The 18,849-nt window shown below is 41.1% G+C and overlaps 1 protein-coding gene across 2 annotated transcripts in view; it reads left to right on the top strand.

Moving 5' to 3' along the window:
• ncanb (neurocan b) overlaps positions 1–18,849 on the top strand; it is a 138,434-nt gene that overhangs the window by 32,882 nt on the left and 86,703 nt on the right. For both annotated transcript variants that reach the window (XM_089001105.1, XM_089001106.1), the window contains exons 2-5: positions 4,660–4,745; positions 11,446–11,675; positions 11,740–11,908; positions 17,066–17,240. In XM_089001105.1, the coding sequence (XP_088857231.1) occupies positions 4,682–4,745; positions 11,446–11,675; positions 11,740–11,908; positions 17,066–17,240 (638 nt within the window). In that variant the 5' untranslated portion in view covers positions 4,660–4,681. The remainder of the gene's footprint in view (positions 1–4,659; positions 4,746–11,445; positions 11,676–11,739; positions 11,909–17,065; positions 17,241–18,849) is intronic.

Below are 18,849 nucleotides of genomic sequence, written 5' to 3' on the forward strand. Positions count from 1 at the left end.
GTTTTTGAATGGGAGGAATGTCGGTGCCATTTGACTGTCATCACTGGACAGCTCGGGGGGCCATTGTGCTTTTTTTGCGCCTGTAATGGGCAGCATCTTCACAGCCCCGCTTTGTTCGGCGGAAAGGTCGGTGCTGTTGGACAGTCTGCGGTTGGATGGATGCATGGCTTGAGGAGCACGCGATAAGAAGAAACGAGCGTCAGCGTAGAGAGCCAATACGTATGTAGAACTGTCGCAGCTTGGATTTGGAGCGGATTTATGTGGGACAGGAGATGTGAAACAATGTCTTTTCCTCAATGGATGCTGCAGCTTCGTGTTTGCTTTCAACATTTAGCTTGTAGTAGACATGCAAATTCCACCATGACGTCCCTGATCCACTGCTGAAATGGATGCTTTGATCCTCTCTTTCATCTAGAACTGCTTCATGTCATCACAAAGAGGTTACAGCAAGTCCAGAAGAATGAATGACTCTCTGTGTCTTTGCGTTGTCATATTATTTGTTATTTTTGTTTTTTTGTTTTTCCCAAGATGGCGGCGCGTGAACACGCAGCGGCTCCCCTCTCCCGGCAAATTGGCGTTTTCATGTTTATTATGTTTGTTAAAGTCATTATAAGTGCCTTGCATGCTGGGTCCGAGAGGACAGTAATTTCATCTGTGCTGTATGTCATGCATATTAGCATATTTGACACTTAAAGCTGACTTTGACTTTGACTTGACGTGCCAGTTTAATTTCTCCAAATGTTTGTCCCTCCTTGCTGATCTGTTCACCTGTTGATCCCTGTCTTCTCGATGGACTCTGGGTCAACCTCTTATTTTTCATCCTCCAAACACTGTGGTGGAGTTGATATAAAATAACCTGAGTTTAGTTTCATCTGAATGGTGAGCAAATTTTCTGAAGCTCATCCATAATTGATTGTGACGTGAACCCTGAGCAACTGTGATGTCATTTTCAGTCAACAGCATATGGCAAAATGGCCTCCTCCTGAGATGGATAAAAACTCGTGAATTTTACTGCTCAACTCAAAATTCCGGCAATGCAATATTAATCAGAATGAGGTGTTTAAAGTAGTGGGGCTACTTATGAATACACAATGGCTCCGCTGTAGCCTGTGCAGATAGTCACGATGAAGTCACCGTTTGCGTCCTTACATGCACCTGTAAGCCGACCTACACAGCTGTAACTGACACGGGCTCTCAGTGTCCAGTCTCGTCGCCATCCCACGTGCCAAATCCGACCTCACTCTCTCTCCTCCCGCCCTCAGGCCCACGGCATCTCCCCGGAGAGCCCACATTTATTATTTACGCTCAGAGACCCCACGGCTGGCCAGGCCTGACTTCATTCACCTCATTTGGCCGCTGTCCTGTGGCTTTGGGGACACATATATCATCTTAGATCCACAATGGATACCCAGGTTACTGGAGCCCCTTGATATCTATGGCGTGTGTGCCTTGAGGTGATTTGATTCTACGGTTGATATGGTTATGAAAAAAAGGAAAGGAGGAAATGGAGTTTGTTCTCATGACTTCCATTCTTTTCGAGTGGTTTTCGAAGCCGTTTTTCACAGTGTCAAGGGGATCAGACATGGCATTCTTCCATACCAGATTGATCCAAACGTAAGATTAGTTGGATCCAAAATGGAAGATAAAGGGTAGACATAGGCTTCTCGTGGGAGAATGTATTCATGACGAACTGTTTGTCGATAGCACTTTGATGCCAGTTGTTCCTATTTGGGAATGAATCAATCAAACTGACTCTAAAATCTTTCCAAACTGAATGGTTGATGCACAGAGAAATCTTGTTGATTGAGCTTCTCTTTCAATCCTGTGAAAAAGTAATGGTACATTCCATGAACAAAATACTTTTATAGAATCTGCTTGCTGGGGGAATTCGGCAGATGTGAAAATTGTTTGTCGAACTACTGATAAATGTATTAAAAAGGAATAATGACAAAAAACTATGAAATTCCAATTTTCTGCTTTGACCCGAACAATATAATTCAACTACATTCCCTACTCACAAATTGACACAGAATTCACGTACAATACATCAATCAATTATCATCATGACGATGATGATGATGATGATGATGATGATGATGATGATGATGATTATACAGCCCCCTTGTGTTTCAATTCTCATACAACGTAGCACAATGTTCACAGAACTGATGCAAAAATGCGGTAAAACCTGGTTAATTTCTTTCCCTTGTATTTAATGCATTCTTTGACAGATATGCAAAAAATGTGTCCACTTAAGTGTCAGGGTTTTTATCATTTTCAAATTGTTGTGAACGTGTTAATATATTCCATACAATTTCATTACTGTATGTAATTATAAAGTCCAATGTTATAAATTGAAATTTTTTTTCATGCAAAAACACACCACAACTATGTTTGTTGTTTTGTTTAGGAGGCTGCAACGGATTAATGACATTTTCACTCGTTTCAATGGGGAAAGATGATTTGCGATGAGTTGTACGATTTGCCATCAAGTCGCACAACATTTCTGCCTGCCACGATGCATCACGGATAGATGAACACACAGAGACATTGTTTGTGGGGAAACAAATTTAAATAATTCTGCAGCAATTAGTTCAAGACTGATAATTTTCCGCCATGGGAAATGATCCAATTTCACCTAAGTGGTTGTAAATCACTGGCCTTAATGACAGCTTAATTAGCATTAACACATGTTTCTTGTATTACAATAGATTTAATTCCACTTCCCGACGTGTCTCCTCTCGTGCCATCATCCAAAAAAGACAAAAGAAAGGAAAAATGCATTCTCAGACACACATCAATCTTCCCTTGCATACAAACTTCCACATTGGGGGCATTGAGCAGATTTTTATGCTCCATATAAAACCATTCATGCCCTTTTAAGTATTTCAATGCCCCGAGTCACTGTGTGCATGTGTGCTTGAGCGTCAGACCTGAACATAATTTGACAGTTGCTTAACTTCTCCGTGCCTTCACCGCCGCTTGCTCCTGCCAGCCTGCCAGATAAATAGCTACTGCATGTGACCGTGTAGTGTTACGGTATAATGTGACAGTATATGCGTTCGCTGCTCTGTGCACATATCCACACCCACATATCATGTTGGATTTGCCTCCCGGGCCCTTATCAGCGTGTTACTCTTGTTGATACCCGCCTTGCGGCTGTGTAAATCATATTTTTGTTCAGAAATGTTGTGAGTTTTATCTTGTTGGTTTTGACGCAATGATCTGGACACCAAAGAAAGTGAAGTCATCAAACCTTCCTTTGTTGGCTCATTGCTCATCAAATATGCATTCATGCAGAGCATTCCTCGCGTATATCAACACCGAACAACAAAACCACAAGGCAGACAGTGAAATTCACCATTTCGTAAAGCACTTAATTCCCATGGCAGAGTAGCTGATTCCTGCTGTGAAGAGCAAAAATCTGTCCTCACTAAAAAATGTTTGTATTTAATCAGAATCAGAATCAGAATCAGAATCAGAATCATCTTTATTGCCAAGTATGTAGGACACACAAGGAATTTGTTTCCGGTAGAACACGCTCTACTAGTATCGTTGTCAAAAAAACTGCTAAGTGGCACTATACAGTTCCATTTAAATATTATTAAATAATATTAAATATTTCTTATATGGCTAAAATGCTGTGAGTGGCTGGCACTGGGTTCAGGGTGTCCCTAGCTGCCTTCTGCCCCAAGACAGTTGGGGTACACTCCAGCACCCCCCGCAAGCCCAGTGAGGAATAAGTGGTTTGTAAGATGAATGATACAATAACAATATATAATACAATACCAATATAATAATAATAATCATCATCATCATCATAATAACGATAATGATAAAAATGATAATAATTCAATAATAATACAATAATACAATATTAATACAATACCAATACAATACTACTACTACTACTACTACTACTACTACTACTATACTGCTAATACTACTACTACTACTACTACTACTACTACTACTACTACTACTACTACTACTACTACTAATAATAATAATAATAATAATAATAATATGTTTTATTACAAGAATAATAATATAATAATGTTTTATTATTATAAAAACAATACTAATTATATGTTTGTTTATCATAATAATAATAATATAATAATGTGTATTATTATTATTTTTATTATTAAGAGAGATTATAAATTATTATTATTATTATTATTATTATTATTATTATTATTATTATTATCATTATTACCATTGTCGTTGTTGTTGATGTTGTTGTTGTTGTTATTAGGGAGCTAGGACCTGTTCGAATAGGTTCCATCGACGGAATGGTCCTGATTAGGAATACATGGGGAATGACAAAAGCCAAACGAGGCTTTAAACGTCTTTAAGAGCGAGCTGACACTATCCAAATGGGAACTACTTGTCCTCTGAAGTATAAAGATAATGGCCTGTAGTTCCAGTGACACTCGGGAGAGATGAAACATGACGGTTGCAGGCAGCTGAGTCTGTTCTCACTGCCCCTCCTTTTCAAGCCTCATAATAACCAACGGAGTCTTGAAAAGGCTTTTGAAATACACGTGAAGAAGGAGACTCTAAATCACTACGACAAATGAAGTGACAGCTGTCACTCTGGAGACATTTGCGCTCAAAGAATGTCTATTTCACAAATTTTTCTTTTCCTGCCGTCAGGCCTGGCAGGACGTGCGACGTGATGCCTCCGTGTGGACTGCAGAACTTGCTGGCCCTCCTGCTGCTTCTTCATGCTGCCAGCCAGGGTGAGTATAAATCCAACTTCACCCAACGCAACTTGGTTCAACCACAAGAAATGAGCACCATTTCCCCCCCACATATCGTATCATACGTCGGAAAATGAGCATTAGCATTATTATTTTTTGTCAACAGTACAACAAATGTAAAACAGGACCAGTCAGTTCATTGTTTCCGAGTCGAGTTCATCGCGAAACAAGGAATTTACCGCATTGGCTGAAGACGTGAACCAACATCAGTCACAGCATCGACAGAATCCGTCAGTCGTAATCACTCAGCAATTAGCATCAAGGAAATAACTGCAGTTAATCTCGACATTTGTGTCTCTTAGTCCATTTCGTAAAAAAAATAAATAAACCACATCTTTCCTGCCACTCAGACTTTTTTGTCGTGAGTTTTAGACAGCTGAGAGCTTCAAAGAGAGAAGCGGCATGGTCACATCCTTCTTTTAAATCTTTAAAAAAATTTAATGTCCAATTTTTAATCCGCTCTTTTTGTCAGTAAATCAAGAAGGAGGCTTTTTTTCGGCGTGTCCGTGGCACACTGTTTTCCTCTTGATAAAGCAAGAGTTAAGACGGTGAGTTGCAATGCTTAACTCAGCTGTCGGATCCTTTTTGCTGCCTGTCAGCTTGTGTGTCTGTTCACATCCGTTTATCATGCACAGCAGAGATTACCAAACTTTTTTTTCAGCTCAGTGCCCAAACTTGCAAAGTACAAACTGACATTATTATTTGTCACCAAATTGTCATATTCAGAGGTAACTTAAATCATGCGTATTCCAAAATCAAATTTCCATGTTGAGAAGGATGGAAATGGTATAGATGCATATTTAAAAAAGGAACCCATCTAAAACGTTCAAACATATTTTTTAAATGAGAAAAATATCACTGGACTGTGTGATCATGTATAAAACCAGTGTTTGAAATAATGTCTGCCCGGAGGCCCAAATCAAATCAAACATTTGTTTTATTCAATAAAGCAAAAGCTACAAGCAAACCGCTACAACCCACGTGGACTCCTCTTTCTAAGCTTTCAAGTACACTTTTCAGTCACGGTATAGTCCGAAGCACGAAACAAGCTTCTGATTGGCTGCCGTGCCGAGTATGCAAATTGCCAAACAACTGTTTGGATTGGATTTATGTACCTAGATTTGTCTCGCAGAGGAGAAATTTACATTTCACAGCAGCAAAGTTATGGAAGGAAGTGGAAAGGAATGAAAGACATAGAAAAACAAACTACAGGACCTGCTGGAAAGGCAGCCACGCTTGCGGCGCCATCTTGAAGTCAAAAGAACCCACAAAAAAAACCCAAATATGACAACACAAAGACACAGAGTGTCATTCATTCTTCAGCGCTTTCTGTACCCTCTATTTTATATGAAGCAGTTCTAGATAAAAGAGGAGAGGCCTTCTCACCAGTGGATCAGGGACGCCATGGTGGAATGTGCACGTCTACTACAAGCTAAATGTTTAAAGCAAACATGAAGCTGTAGCATCCTTTGACGACAAGAGATTTGCGCATCCTGATTTCATGCTTCAATGCCGCCTATTGGCGTTGTGCTCCGTCTGTCATGCGTGACACGGCAACTGAATTATACTTACATAATTAATCTATTCAATTACACAACTCAATGGCACAGTAAACTGCATTTTATTATTATTATTATTTCTACATGCTTGGTTTCGAAAATGTGAAGAACTAAATTGTTCTTCCTTAATTCATACTTGATTTCAAAAACATTAATCAATCACGTCCCTCCCCGTCTTAATCATCATGATATTAATTTGTCATTTATTTTTTGCCACACTGTTCTCACATTCCCAAGCTTTTGCATCTTTTATGGCTATCCCAAAAGCCTGCCTAAAAACTGCGCTTTAGTCTACTTGCTGTAGGTGTGTTCCGAGGTGTTTGCTTCCGAGGTGTTTGTTTCCTTGCTTGCATTGAAAAAGAAACAGTCCTGTTGGCGCTCCGAGTCGAGTCTCAGAGTCCCAGGCAGAGGGGTGATGAGAACAAAACTCAAGCCTCAGGTTAAATCTGCCAGGTGGTTCCGTATATGGCACCGCACACAGCGTAATACAAACAGTGGAGACATATGTGCCAAGTTCCATTTTGGGGTGAGGGGTCCCTGGAATTATAGTGAGATTCTGTAAAATAAAATTGGCTGTGTTATGCTTGTGCACACATATTTGTTCGACTCAGCTCAGTTTGCCAGAAACGGGTAAGAACCATAAATGGTAGTTGGGGATATGTAAGAAAACATTCTTCCAATAGATGACAAGAATCCCTTTTTTTTTTTTTTGGGGGGGGGGGGGGGGTCTCATACATGTTAAATTTCAGAAATCCTAAATTGAGAAATTTTCGTACTTGCGACTCTGTGCTACGTGTTAAAAAAATGTGAACATTATAAAAGTGTAAATTAGAATTAGAATACATAAACATGCTTACATTATTGATACATTCAATTTGTATAAAAATGTATTTCGCGAAATGTTTTTTTCCACCACAGCTGACCAAAATATGCATGCAACATATTGAACAAAATGTAAATGATACTCCACGATCGCTTGCTCTTATCCAAGAATATTCACTTTGCCAATCTGACGGAAATTTACATTCATATCCTTGTTTTTTTGCAGGACGCTTTGGACTCTCGTTGCTACTATCCGCCATGTTTATTCGTCTGCTGTTCTCGAACGTATGAGATCACGGGAACTGCGAGACGAGCTATTCTCAATTCTTATTTTTCGAGCGCCAGCAGAAAATGACGGCGAGGAAGGCTATTCACAGTTCAGTCACTTTCCAAATGGGGGCGAATGGTATTGTTACAAAACGGTGAAAAATGACAGTGGCAAAAATTAATTCCAATTCTTTTGGAAATACTCATGCCTCTCTAATCGTGAGGTGTGAGTATTGTGGTCAAAATCAGGAGTTTCCTAACCAAATTGTGAGACTTACCTTGGATGGGCTCTAAAACTGTTGAGATGCTATGGCATTTCAGACTGTGGTGTTTGGAAGAAATGTGACTCCAAATTTGCAATGAGGTTGCAAGGGCATGTTTGAAATGTTTATCCGTGTTTGTGATTTTGAAGTGTTGACTGCACAACGCACAAGATTTGAACTTGATCGTGGCAGCAACCTCCCTTTGAGTCGCTTACGATGCACCAACACAGGAGAGAGATGCAGACAGGCCTTTTAATCAGTCTGTGGCTGAGACTTAAAAAGCACCCAAAAATGCTCAGAGAACGTATGCTACTTGGCAGGTTGCAAAAGCTGAACCCAAACTTTATTTATTATTTTATTTTTACATAAGACAAAGTCACAACTGCATTTTTTTTTCAAACCAAATCCCGAAACGACCTCCAACTAGCAGAACATGGCGCTGTCAATGTGAATGCACACTCACACTCGGCAGCTAAAAATGTACACAATGAATGACACATAAACAGTTTCAGGCCTGGTGTCGATCTGAAACAGAAGGAAAGGATGCAGTTGGCTGTTCCGGGGTAAAAATCACAGATGGGGAAAAACAAGACATTGGGTGTAATTGCACACCCGCGGCTGTTAAAATGGCATTTTAACTCACCTTATGTCTGCGCAAGACACATAAGGGCTCCTACGCGTCGCTGAATAATTCCGAAGAAGACTAACACAGAGACAGATGGATCTATGCAGCTAGGCCACACTAAGAGCGAGTCATAATTTGACCATGGAATTCTGGTGCATTTGGGGTGAGGGGGGTGCAAAAGAGCCCCTGTTAATATTTAAATTGTAACACTGTTTTTTTTTTTCTTAATGAAGCCCTTTTCCCGTTTTGTCATCGAGACAACACACCGGTTTCTAGAGGCATTAAGGCTCGTGAAAACTTTTCCATCTAAATGCAGATTTATAACACTGGCAATGCACCCCCCCCCCGCTAGTTTATGTTAATCACTGCTGAGGAAGAGCGCTGCTTTTTTTTTGTTTTCTCTTCACCCACCACGTAATTGACTGATTTCTGGAGGGAATTTGCAAATTAATTTCATTGGATTTTGGCTGAGCAGCTCACAGCTTGCCATGCTGGAGATAAACATCCGTATGGCGCGCACAAGTGAAATGTGAGTGACATTGTAAAGTTTGTTTGGCTCCCCACAAAGTTAGTATAAGGTGGAAGCTGACAAGAATATGGCAGAGGAATTCAAGGTTATTGATCCAGCTCAGCTGGAAAAGGAATACAGCCATCTTTGTTTCTTGAGTTGGCTGCAAATCTGCCATCTTCCAGGACAGCTCTTTATTGTGCGTTTGTCGATGGTTGTGTTTAAGAGGAAGGGGGTACAAATGTTAGCGTGCGGTAAACAAAGATCAGTGCCTCATCCTCAAGGGGCTCAAAGCAAACAGAGTCAGCAGCCACGGTGTTTTCGACTCCTAAAGATGTGCTTTCTGTGTGTGTTTGTCCATATGTGTGTGAGTGTGTCTGTGTGCGCACGCGCATGCATTGTAATTTGCCGCAGTCACTCTTACCACACCGTCTGCCATTTCATAAGAGCTATTGTCGCCTTTCTTCATCAGCCTCTCTGAAAGTTTTTTTTCTCTGTCAACATTTCAGTTCTCATTACGTTTGGTGGCTAGGTAGCGAGGAAGTGAGGTAGAAAAGGTAAGAAAGCCAGGGAAAGAGAAGTACCTGTCGTCTGTGCACGACTGCTTTTATTTTCACATCATAAAATCAACAGAATAATAGGTTAATTTTGCCCATTTTAAGCAGGTGCAAACAAAATTCAAAGAATATTTTTTTCAGTGTATTTAGTTAGAAAAAAAAGTAGTCTGAACTCATTCACTGCCATTCCCAAATTTATTCGGGAATTAAACATATGATGTAGAGCGCTATTCCTGAATTTGTTTGGGTTTTGTTTTTTCATGTTTGGGTGCCGATAAAGCACTGGCCATGGCCTCTGGCAATGTTTTTTTTTCTTTTCCACAAGGGGGCAGCATTTATATTTTCTCCATGTTAACGCCTTTTCCAGCTTCAGCTGTATTTCAAGCCCTATATAAAACAATATGTGTTTTGTATTTTGTGTATATGTATTTTCCATTGTATTTTGGACAGCCGCCCTCATTTCTAGCTCATATAACTTCAGACCCATGTAATTTACGAATTAACGTTTCTCTGATGAAAGTAGTGAGTATGGTTTCTAACGCTGTACTCAATGTTTATGTAGTCCTAAAACGCAATATTCTGTGTGTCCTGGAAGTCAAGTGACAATGACGAAAACCCTGGCAATGGAGTGGACACATTTTTGCATGTCTGGCAGTGAATGAGTGAATGAGGTCCCGCAGGGTTCCATTCTAGGCACTGTACCCCCCCCCCCACCCCTTTATTTGAAGTAATTGTCTTTGATTCTTTAAAGTTCAAACATTCCATCCTTGCAAAATTGGTCCCCTTCCCTGATATGATGAACCCCATCTGTTAGGGTCATTATTAATGAAGCAGGAATCAAAAGTGAAAACAAAAAGATTCTTTAATCTTTGGGACGGCACAAAATGACGCTCGCACCGATGGTCGAGGGGAGAAGAGAGAGAGAGAAAGAGCTGCTTGGGAGAGCTTTTATAAAGTGGGACAGCATGTGACGTCATGACAGTTAGTGTTAGATAAACTATGTAAAGACAGACAGAATGTGACATCATGACAGGAAGTAAAGTAAAATAAAACAATGTGAAAGGAAATTAAAATATGATTAAAATGTGTTCTAATAACGAATTGCCCTAACACCATCCAAAATTAGTGAGTATGTTATATTATTATTTCATGTTCTTCTTTCCAGTGAGATGAATAGATGATTGCGTTTATAGGGAACAAGCAGTCCTGGAACACAAATCCTCTCTGGCGGTTCACAAGTGCCGTGTTGATTTAAAAAGTGATTTTGTGGTTAGAGGTTTGAGGTTTGGGGAGAAAGTGTTGTTAGGAATTAGAGACAATGTCATGTATTTGCACATCAAACCAACCTTTTGTGGCACGTCACTTACAGACAAGCAGTGGCCACTGTGCTCACATGTAACATTGAGTGCAGCATGCTCATTTTCTCATATTGCGCAACCTTCTCCGCTGTTCTTTATACGATTTATGTTTTTTTTCTCCCTCTGCCATTACTTTTGTTCCATCATTCATTAGTCAGTGCTTTGGATAAGCTTAGTACCCACCCCCCTGAGACCTGCCTCACACCAGTATTGTGAGGCACACAATGTTAGAGCTTCGCAGTGATGCTTGCCCTTATAGGCGAAGGACATTTGGAATAAAAATTGCCAAATGGCATAATGCAGTAATCTGGCAGCATTGTACAATAATTAATGGTGTTTTTATGAATATATTACCACATTTTCCGGTGTGTTAGGCGCACCAGAGCATAAGGCGCACCCCCAATGAGAGGTGTGTTTTCAAAGTTTTTCCATACATAAGGCACAGTATCATCTTTTGAAGAAAATGAAGACTTTTGGTGTGCCTTATACACCGGAAAATACGGTAATCAAATAAAAAATACATGTATTGTTCAGCCGTGCATAAAATGTTACTGCTGATATGAAAATAATTGTAATTTTAACTTTAATTAAAAAAGGACTGTAGCTAAACAAGTTCATGTAGTTTATTCAGAGCCAACACCGCCAAATATAAGGCCTCCCTCCGTCTAATCGATGCCATCCATTTTTGTAGTTGAGTAAATGCAGTGGATCTGTCTTCAGGCTTAAGTGATGCTGACCCTGTGGTGAGCATGCATAACGTGACCCATCAGAGCATCAGCGAGGAGATGTCCAAGACGGTGGTGCTACCCTGCCTCTTCTCCCTGCGCCAAGGCACCATTCCGTACAATGAGCCTCCTCGCATCAAGTGGTCTAAGGTGTGGGGTCAGCAAGGCTCGGACGGTTCGCGGAAAGAACAGTCGGTCCTGGTGGCCAAAGACAACGTAGTCAAGGTAAGCTTAACACAGACTCGGCGTCTTGAGATTGGATTCATCCATGTTCTCTCTCCTGTGCCAGGTGAAAAAGGCTTTTCAAGGTCGGGTATCGCTGCCTGGCTATAACAATAACCGGTACAATGCCAGTCTGGCTCTGGCGGGCTTGCGATCCAGTGACTCCGGCCTGTACCGTTGTGAGGTCGTGGTGGGCATCAACGACGAGCGAGACATTGTCCCTCTGGAGGTCACAGGTCAGTGTCATGTAAAATCATAAAACTGGCAGTAATTCGTACTCACGTACGCAAGGTCCAATTTTCTGGCAACTTATGCTAGCATCTGCTTGGTAGAAGTTGTCACTGTCATGACACTGTCAAAGATGTTTGCCTCATATTTACAAGGTTCCTGGTTTGAATCTCGACTCCTACCTTCCTGTGAGGACTTTGCATTTGAGTTTCAGTAAGGTATTAAAATTGCCCATAGCGGTGGTGGCAGAAAATGGATGAATAAATGTGATAGTTTGATAAAACTCCAGGTGTCGACCACATATAGGACGCGGCTCATTCATCTGAATGCGCTTGTCGCTAGGCAGAATTCATGGAATGCCATACCCACAGGCGTAAAATTTACGGAGAAAAGTAGATGGAGTATAAAACAGGGATTTTACAATTTGATCACAGCTCTGTCTTAAATATAACACATAATAGGGTGGCATTAAAACACAGCCCGCCAAACTGGCTTGTTTTTTATGATCTTCCATTGTGTTTTATGCAGTTTATGATGTGATGAGCGGTGACGCCCACCGTTATTATGCCATTTAACAGTCATTCAAGTGCGCTGCTTTTTGGCCCCTCACTAATTATTATTGCAAATTAACACTCTGCTCTTTGGTTATGTGCGGTTGCACCTTTCACACCCGAGGTTTGTCGCGATGAATATTAATGACGTGTCGTGCTAATCCAGCCATTACACTCGAGCTTTTTTACGGTCGGCATAGGACCACAGTGAGGGAAATAAAGGTGAGGGCACCTGAACCCAATAAAAACCATTCCCTTGAGGCGACCATGTTCAGGCATGAAATGAAACTTGAAGCCAACAAAGACCAGGCTATTGTCAAATAGTGTACACTGTACACTGAGCGAAGTGGCTTTTTAACTCATTCACTGCCATTCCTGAATTTATTCTGAAATTGGAAAGCATGATGTGAGGCGTCATTCCCGAATTTGTTTAGGTTTTGATGTTTGGATTTTTCTGGGAGGGTTTGGGTGCTGATAAAGCACTGGTCAGACCTCTGGCAATGTTTTTCCCTCCCACGAGGGGGCAGCATTTGCCTTTTGTACAGCCGCCCCCATTTCGAGCTCAGATAACTCCAGACCCATATTACTTGGGATTGAACTCTTTTTTTCTGATGAAAGAAGAGAGACCAAGGTTTCTTACGCTGCATTGAATGTTTATGTAGTCCTAAAACGTAATATTCAAATGTAACACTCTGACTCTAACACTCATCACTGTTTTAGATTCTAAGAAGCTAACATAGTAACCTCTTCAGGATAAAGCAGCCCAAAAAAAGATGACATTTGCGCCCGTTACATCCCGTTTCACTAAAGGCGACACCACACCATTACATTCTTAATTTTACTTATTTTTGGTTGACGGAGGCATCAGGGTGGAAAGTATATACTAAAAAAAAATATCGTTATATAATTCCCACAGCATCCAGTGGCGCACATGCTTCTTTTTTATTGATGTTTTTCTCCCCTTTTTAAGGTCAATCGATCCAAAATGTTTGACAAATCTTGTATTGGAGCTCATGTCATAAAGAACATGTCATGGTATCTGAAAATGCTTTCATGTTGACTCTTTCAATTGTTTTTCGAGATTATGAAATGTCATACTAACTTCACCTTTTGGTAGCCAATCTTTTTCAGGGCTTCAACGTTCTTTTCCGCTTATGCCGACCTTTTCTCCTGAGCGTCTCCTGCTGTGTACGTTGCTCAGGAAATATGAGCATGTTCTCTTTTTATATACTACCTCTGTCGGGCAGTTGATGAGCGAGCTTCGAGCGCCAGTAATTCAGACGGAAGCCAATTACATAGCGAGCGAAGAGTTGCCGTCTCTGGGGTTTGGTCTTAATTGGCCGTCAGACTACTCTTCGCTAGTTAAATGCTTTTTTTTCAAACGTACCCATTAGGCGTTATTTAGACCGCTTGGCTATACAGACAACATAGTAACGAACAAGGATCTTCTTGCAGACTCCATTCAAAATCATATAACTCTCTTCCTTTGATCTTCCTTCTTTAATTTCTCGCAGGCCGCCTTACTCACAGTCTGCTGCTTAGCTCCACAGTGCACGTATTTTCAAGTCAATTGTATGTCTCTTAGACATGGCGCTATTGATTGTTTGAGTCCCTCGTGGTGATGCAGGGGAACTAGTTTAACCGGAGAATCGGCAGCCTTTGCTGAAATAGTGTTCTAATTGACAGGAGTATTGTTTCCCAACCTTTATTGAGCCAAGGCGCATATTTTATATTCTCATTGCACCGCATCAAACCAAAATGTCACAAAAAGCCTATGTACTGAAATAAAACTGATCTCTTGTCTCATTTTCTTGTCAAATGTACTTGGTTAGGCTCAGTGTGTGCACATTACATGTGTTGGACCCTAATGATTTTTTTTGGGAACCAAAAAATACATTAAAAAATATAGATCATTATTTTAACAGCATTTTTGTGACATTTTGGTTTGATGTGGTGCTGTTTGTGAGAATTTCCATCTGTTTGTTTGTTGTAGGAGTGAGTTTCTGACAAAAAAATGTGGAGCGCTGGCACGTATGTGGACTAAAACTTAAATATTAAAAGTCAATTAAGAACATGTAACAACATGTTTGTTTACATGCCCAATCTATGCATAGTTCAAAATGATCATATATTTGTAATGCAACATTAAGAGAACCCCCTTAAATATTTTAGAAAAGCTTCTGCCACTCTTGTCCAGGCTTCCAATGCAGAAATAGACTGACAATTTGCGGTAATGTTGCTTTGGAAGGCCCTTTACAGGCTGTGCATCCACATTTTTGTCAGGAGAGATTCCATTCTGCTGTGGAAACAGTCACTTGAAAACATAATTGTGTACGGAGGGACATAAGTTACAAACCCAATGAGAGCTATAGTGTATAGAATATATTTTATTACTCAGGAGGGCCAGCAAGTGTTCACAGTCGCCATTCATAGTGCACTGTGGCTCTACCCCGGAATGGCCCCTTGCTGTTTGTTCTCCCAGAAGAATATGATGATGTGTGAGAGCGCAATTTCCCTCGCTCAAGCACACAGTTGGACTGTATCTCTGTTTGGACGGCCTCAATATTTCTGCAAAGGGACAACACTTTCAGATATAGAATGCCTGCAGCACGGAGTGCTAATGGAATCAGCACCACCCAATTCTCTGTATCACATGGATCTGTGTCACTCTCCCTGATAAAGTAGCTGCCTTCGTAACCAGACGCCCCCTAGTTTCATGTTGATTGTAACAGGAGCAGAGCTGCGTGAGTGGCAAGCAAATATCGGAGGAGATGGAAAGCTATTTCTTTGTCATTTAAATGGTGTACGACTTGCTGGCATACACAGCTCTGGGAATTGTGATTGATTGTGTTCTTAATTGCAATGAGCAAACACCATCTGCACTTAAGAGTCCCTGAAAAAAAAATATATATGAAGCCAACTCAAATAATTCAAAACCAATCTATACAGACTAACCAAATGGCTGCTTCTGCATTTGAGGTCGACGCGTTAATCACTGAACCACGAGGCCGCCCCTTAAGTTAACCTGAATATATGCTTTTGAAATGGGGGAGAAGATTCGAACGCCGAACCTCAAAAACGTCAGATAGATGTGCTAACCACTAGCTCACCATGCCCGATTGACAAAATAACAAAATCATGGTGATCGGATGACAAAGACAAATGGAGGTAGAAAGCAAGCAGATGGATTCGGAGTATAAAGGCCAACTGAAATCTTACAAGGTCAGAGGCAATAAACAAAAACATCCAAGGCCAGGAGCCGGGTACTCAGTTCCAAAACTAACACCGTAAAGTCAGACATGACAAGGCAATTTTGGATGGATCACAACCTTCATCTGGGCACTGCAGGTGTGGCTGGGTGGCTAATGAGCTCAAGTGTGGCCAGGTGGCAGAGTGAAAAATTCCACCACAGTCGGAGAGCATCCAGGATGGATTGTGACAGACGCTAAACATGCTGCCAAAAACGACAGGGCGGTTCATCGGGGTCAAGTCAGTCCCCAGACTTAAAATCTACATTTTGATCTCTCAAAGTTGAGACTGAGCTGTCCACTCAACTAACCACTGGCCCTGTATTAATCGAGATAAGTCTCCAAATACAAATATTATTCATTCAGAGTAAAAATAGAGCATATCAACCACACCGTGCACTTTATTAAAAAATGAATAAATCAGCGAGTGGTGCCATGTTGGAAGGTGAAATTATTTGTTTTCCGAAGTCGCCGTCCGATGCAAATACAGTGAGACCTTGGCTTATGAACTTAATTGGTTCCCAGACAGCGTGTGTAAGGCGAAGTGTGTATCTCAAAAAAAAATCCCATAGGAAACCATTAAAATGGGAATAATCCGTTCCCGAGTTTCCATAAAATATACTTTTCCACTAAATAAGCTTTAAAACTACACACAACTTACCTTATTCTATGTATAATAAATAGCTATTGTTTTGTAATAAAAGAAATACACTGCACTGTATAATAAAATCACTTTATGTACATTTGTGGTGGTCATTGATGGCTTGATGGAATGGCGTTGGAGGTCAGAGGTCAGAGGTCAGAAGGAAGTGCTGTTTGGAAAGAGAGGCACATTACATGAGCACTGTAATTAAAGAAATAAAATGTACTGTAAAATTAAGTCATTTTTATTTACCTGTGTTGATGGTCATTGATGGCTTGATGGAATGGCGTTGGAGATCGGAGGTCAGAGGGAATTGCACTGAGGTGTTCTCGAACCATCCGTTGCAGGCCTCAAACTTCCAGGTTGCCGCATGGCGATATCGGCATGAATTAGCCGTGCTTTCTCGCATATAATTGCTTTAGTCACGCTGTCGCCGGATCGCTGCTTTTCGTTAATCCAAATTAACAGAACTTTTTCAACTTCTTCGATTGCCCGAGACCGCTTTGACAGCACGGACCTATTTCAAGGTTTAATTTTCGTAAATTTGATGTTCGTAAAATTTTGTAAGGCAAGGTGTTCGTAAACCGAGGTCTCACTCTATTCTTCAGCAACCGCACAGATGGACGTGACAATGACGTCCATGTGGCTTTATGTTTATACCGCTTGTACGTGCTCACGTTTGAATGCTCCAAGGTTGACTTCTCTCGTCTCGATCCGCTGCAGGCGTTCTCTTTCATTACCGCGCTCCCCCCGACCGTTACGCCCTCTCCTTCGCTGACGCCAAGAGGGTGTGCGTTGAGAATTCAGCAACCATTGCCACGCCGGGTCAACTTCAGGCGGCCTTTGCCGACGGCTACGAGAACTGTGACGCCGGGTGGTTGTCGGACCAGACCGTACGGTGGGTATATCTTTTTTTCATGTGAATCTTTCAGTTCAGTTACCCCACGACCAGTGTTCACAGTACGCCTCCGCGAGCTAATCGGGTACACTGAGTGATATTGTCCATGTTTATTTAACTCATTCACTGCCAGACGATGAGTAAAAATGTGTCCACTCCAGTGCCAGGGTTTTTGTCATTTTCACTCAAATTGCAGGACCCACAGAATATTAAATTTTAGGCCTACATTAACATTCAATGCAGCGTAAGAAACCTTAGACCAGGGGTGCTCACACTTTTTCAGCATACGAGCTACTTATAAAAACTACCAAGTCAAAATGATCTACCCACGACAAAAATGCAAAACATAATTATTTTCAAATGTTTTAAGGATTCTTTGTATGTACAATGTATGTTGATGTACCTTGCATAACTAAATAAGCCAATATTGCACAACACACATAATAACTACATATACATAACATAATAAATAACTATTAACATTTTTTGTAATTACCTGAGTTTACTTTGATGACACTGCACTGAATTGAATCAGCCAGGGATGCATAGTCCGGACAGTAGCTGCTGACAGCCAACCTCAAGTACATTTCCAAATGTTCATCATTCATGGTGGAACGGTATTTGGACTTAATGATCTTCATGTAGGAAAAGGCTGACTCACATAAATAAGTGGAGCCGAATATTGCAGTCAAGGAGGTAGCACATTTCCTCATGTTGGGTTACTTTTTCTGTGCGAGTAAGTTACAGAACTGTCCATGAGCCCTGGACTTCAGCAGTGAGGACACTCACAATCTCCGATGTCTTTCCACATTTGCTGGGTTAAATCCTCAGCCATGGCTTCACAGCGCCGTGTAACTGTATGTCTTGACAGCTGCAGAGCTTTGATTGAAGATAATATCTCTGCCTTATTTTTAAAGTCTCTGAACAAGGAGTCAGCTGCTTCAACGAATGCTTCTTTTACCATCTCGGAAGGACTTATTGTTTTTAACGATGGCATGACTCACGGGGAACGATGCTTCGGTGGCGGCTTTCGCTTTTCAAGTATGTTGAGTGAAAAATGACTGCTGTCCGGACAACTGGGATTTTAGTTCGTCCACCGTTCTCTTCTCAGCTGGCTTTTCGGCGGGAAGTCAATGTCGTATTTTCCATGAACAGTCCGAAAATGCCGCTCCACATTTTCCCATTCCGTATGAAAGTAATGTGTTTTGCCCCCTTACTTGCTCCCGCTTTCTCACTCATTTTGATCACCATATGTTTTAGCAAGGGCTTAAAATCTGAGGTAATTCGCTGACTAGCTTGTAAATTTTGCTGCGTTTAGCGCCGTTGTTTACGCATGAACGGCGACCTAAAGGTAAAAATTCAGTTGTCATCTGAATGGTTGCTCTGTATGTCAATCAAGTGACGGGACGTTTAATAGGCTGACAAATGTTTTTTTTACTGTCACGCTGCAATCGACCAGTACTACCTCCGCGATCGACCAGTAGATCGCGATCGACGTAATGAGCACCTCTGCCTTAGACACTCTTCTTTCATCGTAAAAAAAGTTAATTCCTAAGTTATATGGGCCTGGAGTTATCTGAGCTTGGAATGGGGGTGGCTGCAAACCTTC

Source organism: Hippocampus bargibanti, linkage group LG07 (assembly GCF_051943395.1).
Source record: "Hippocampus bargibanti isolate YZ-2025 linkage group LG07, ASM5194339v1, whole genome shotgun sequence".
NCBI lineage: Eukaryota > Metazoa > Chordata > Actinopteri > Syngnathiformes > Syngnathidae > Hippocampus > Hippocampus bargibanti.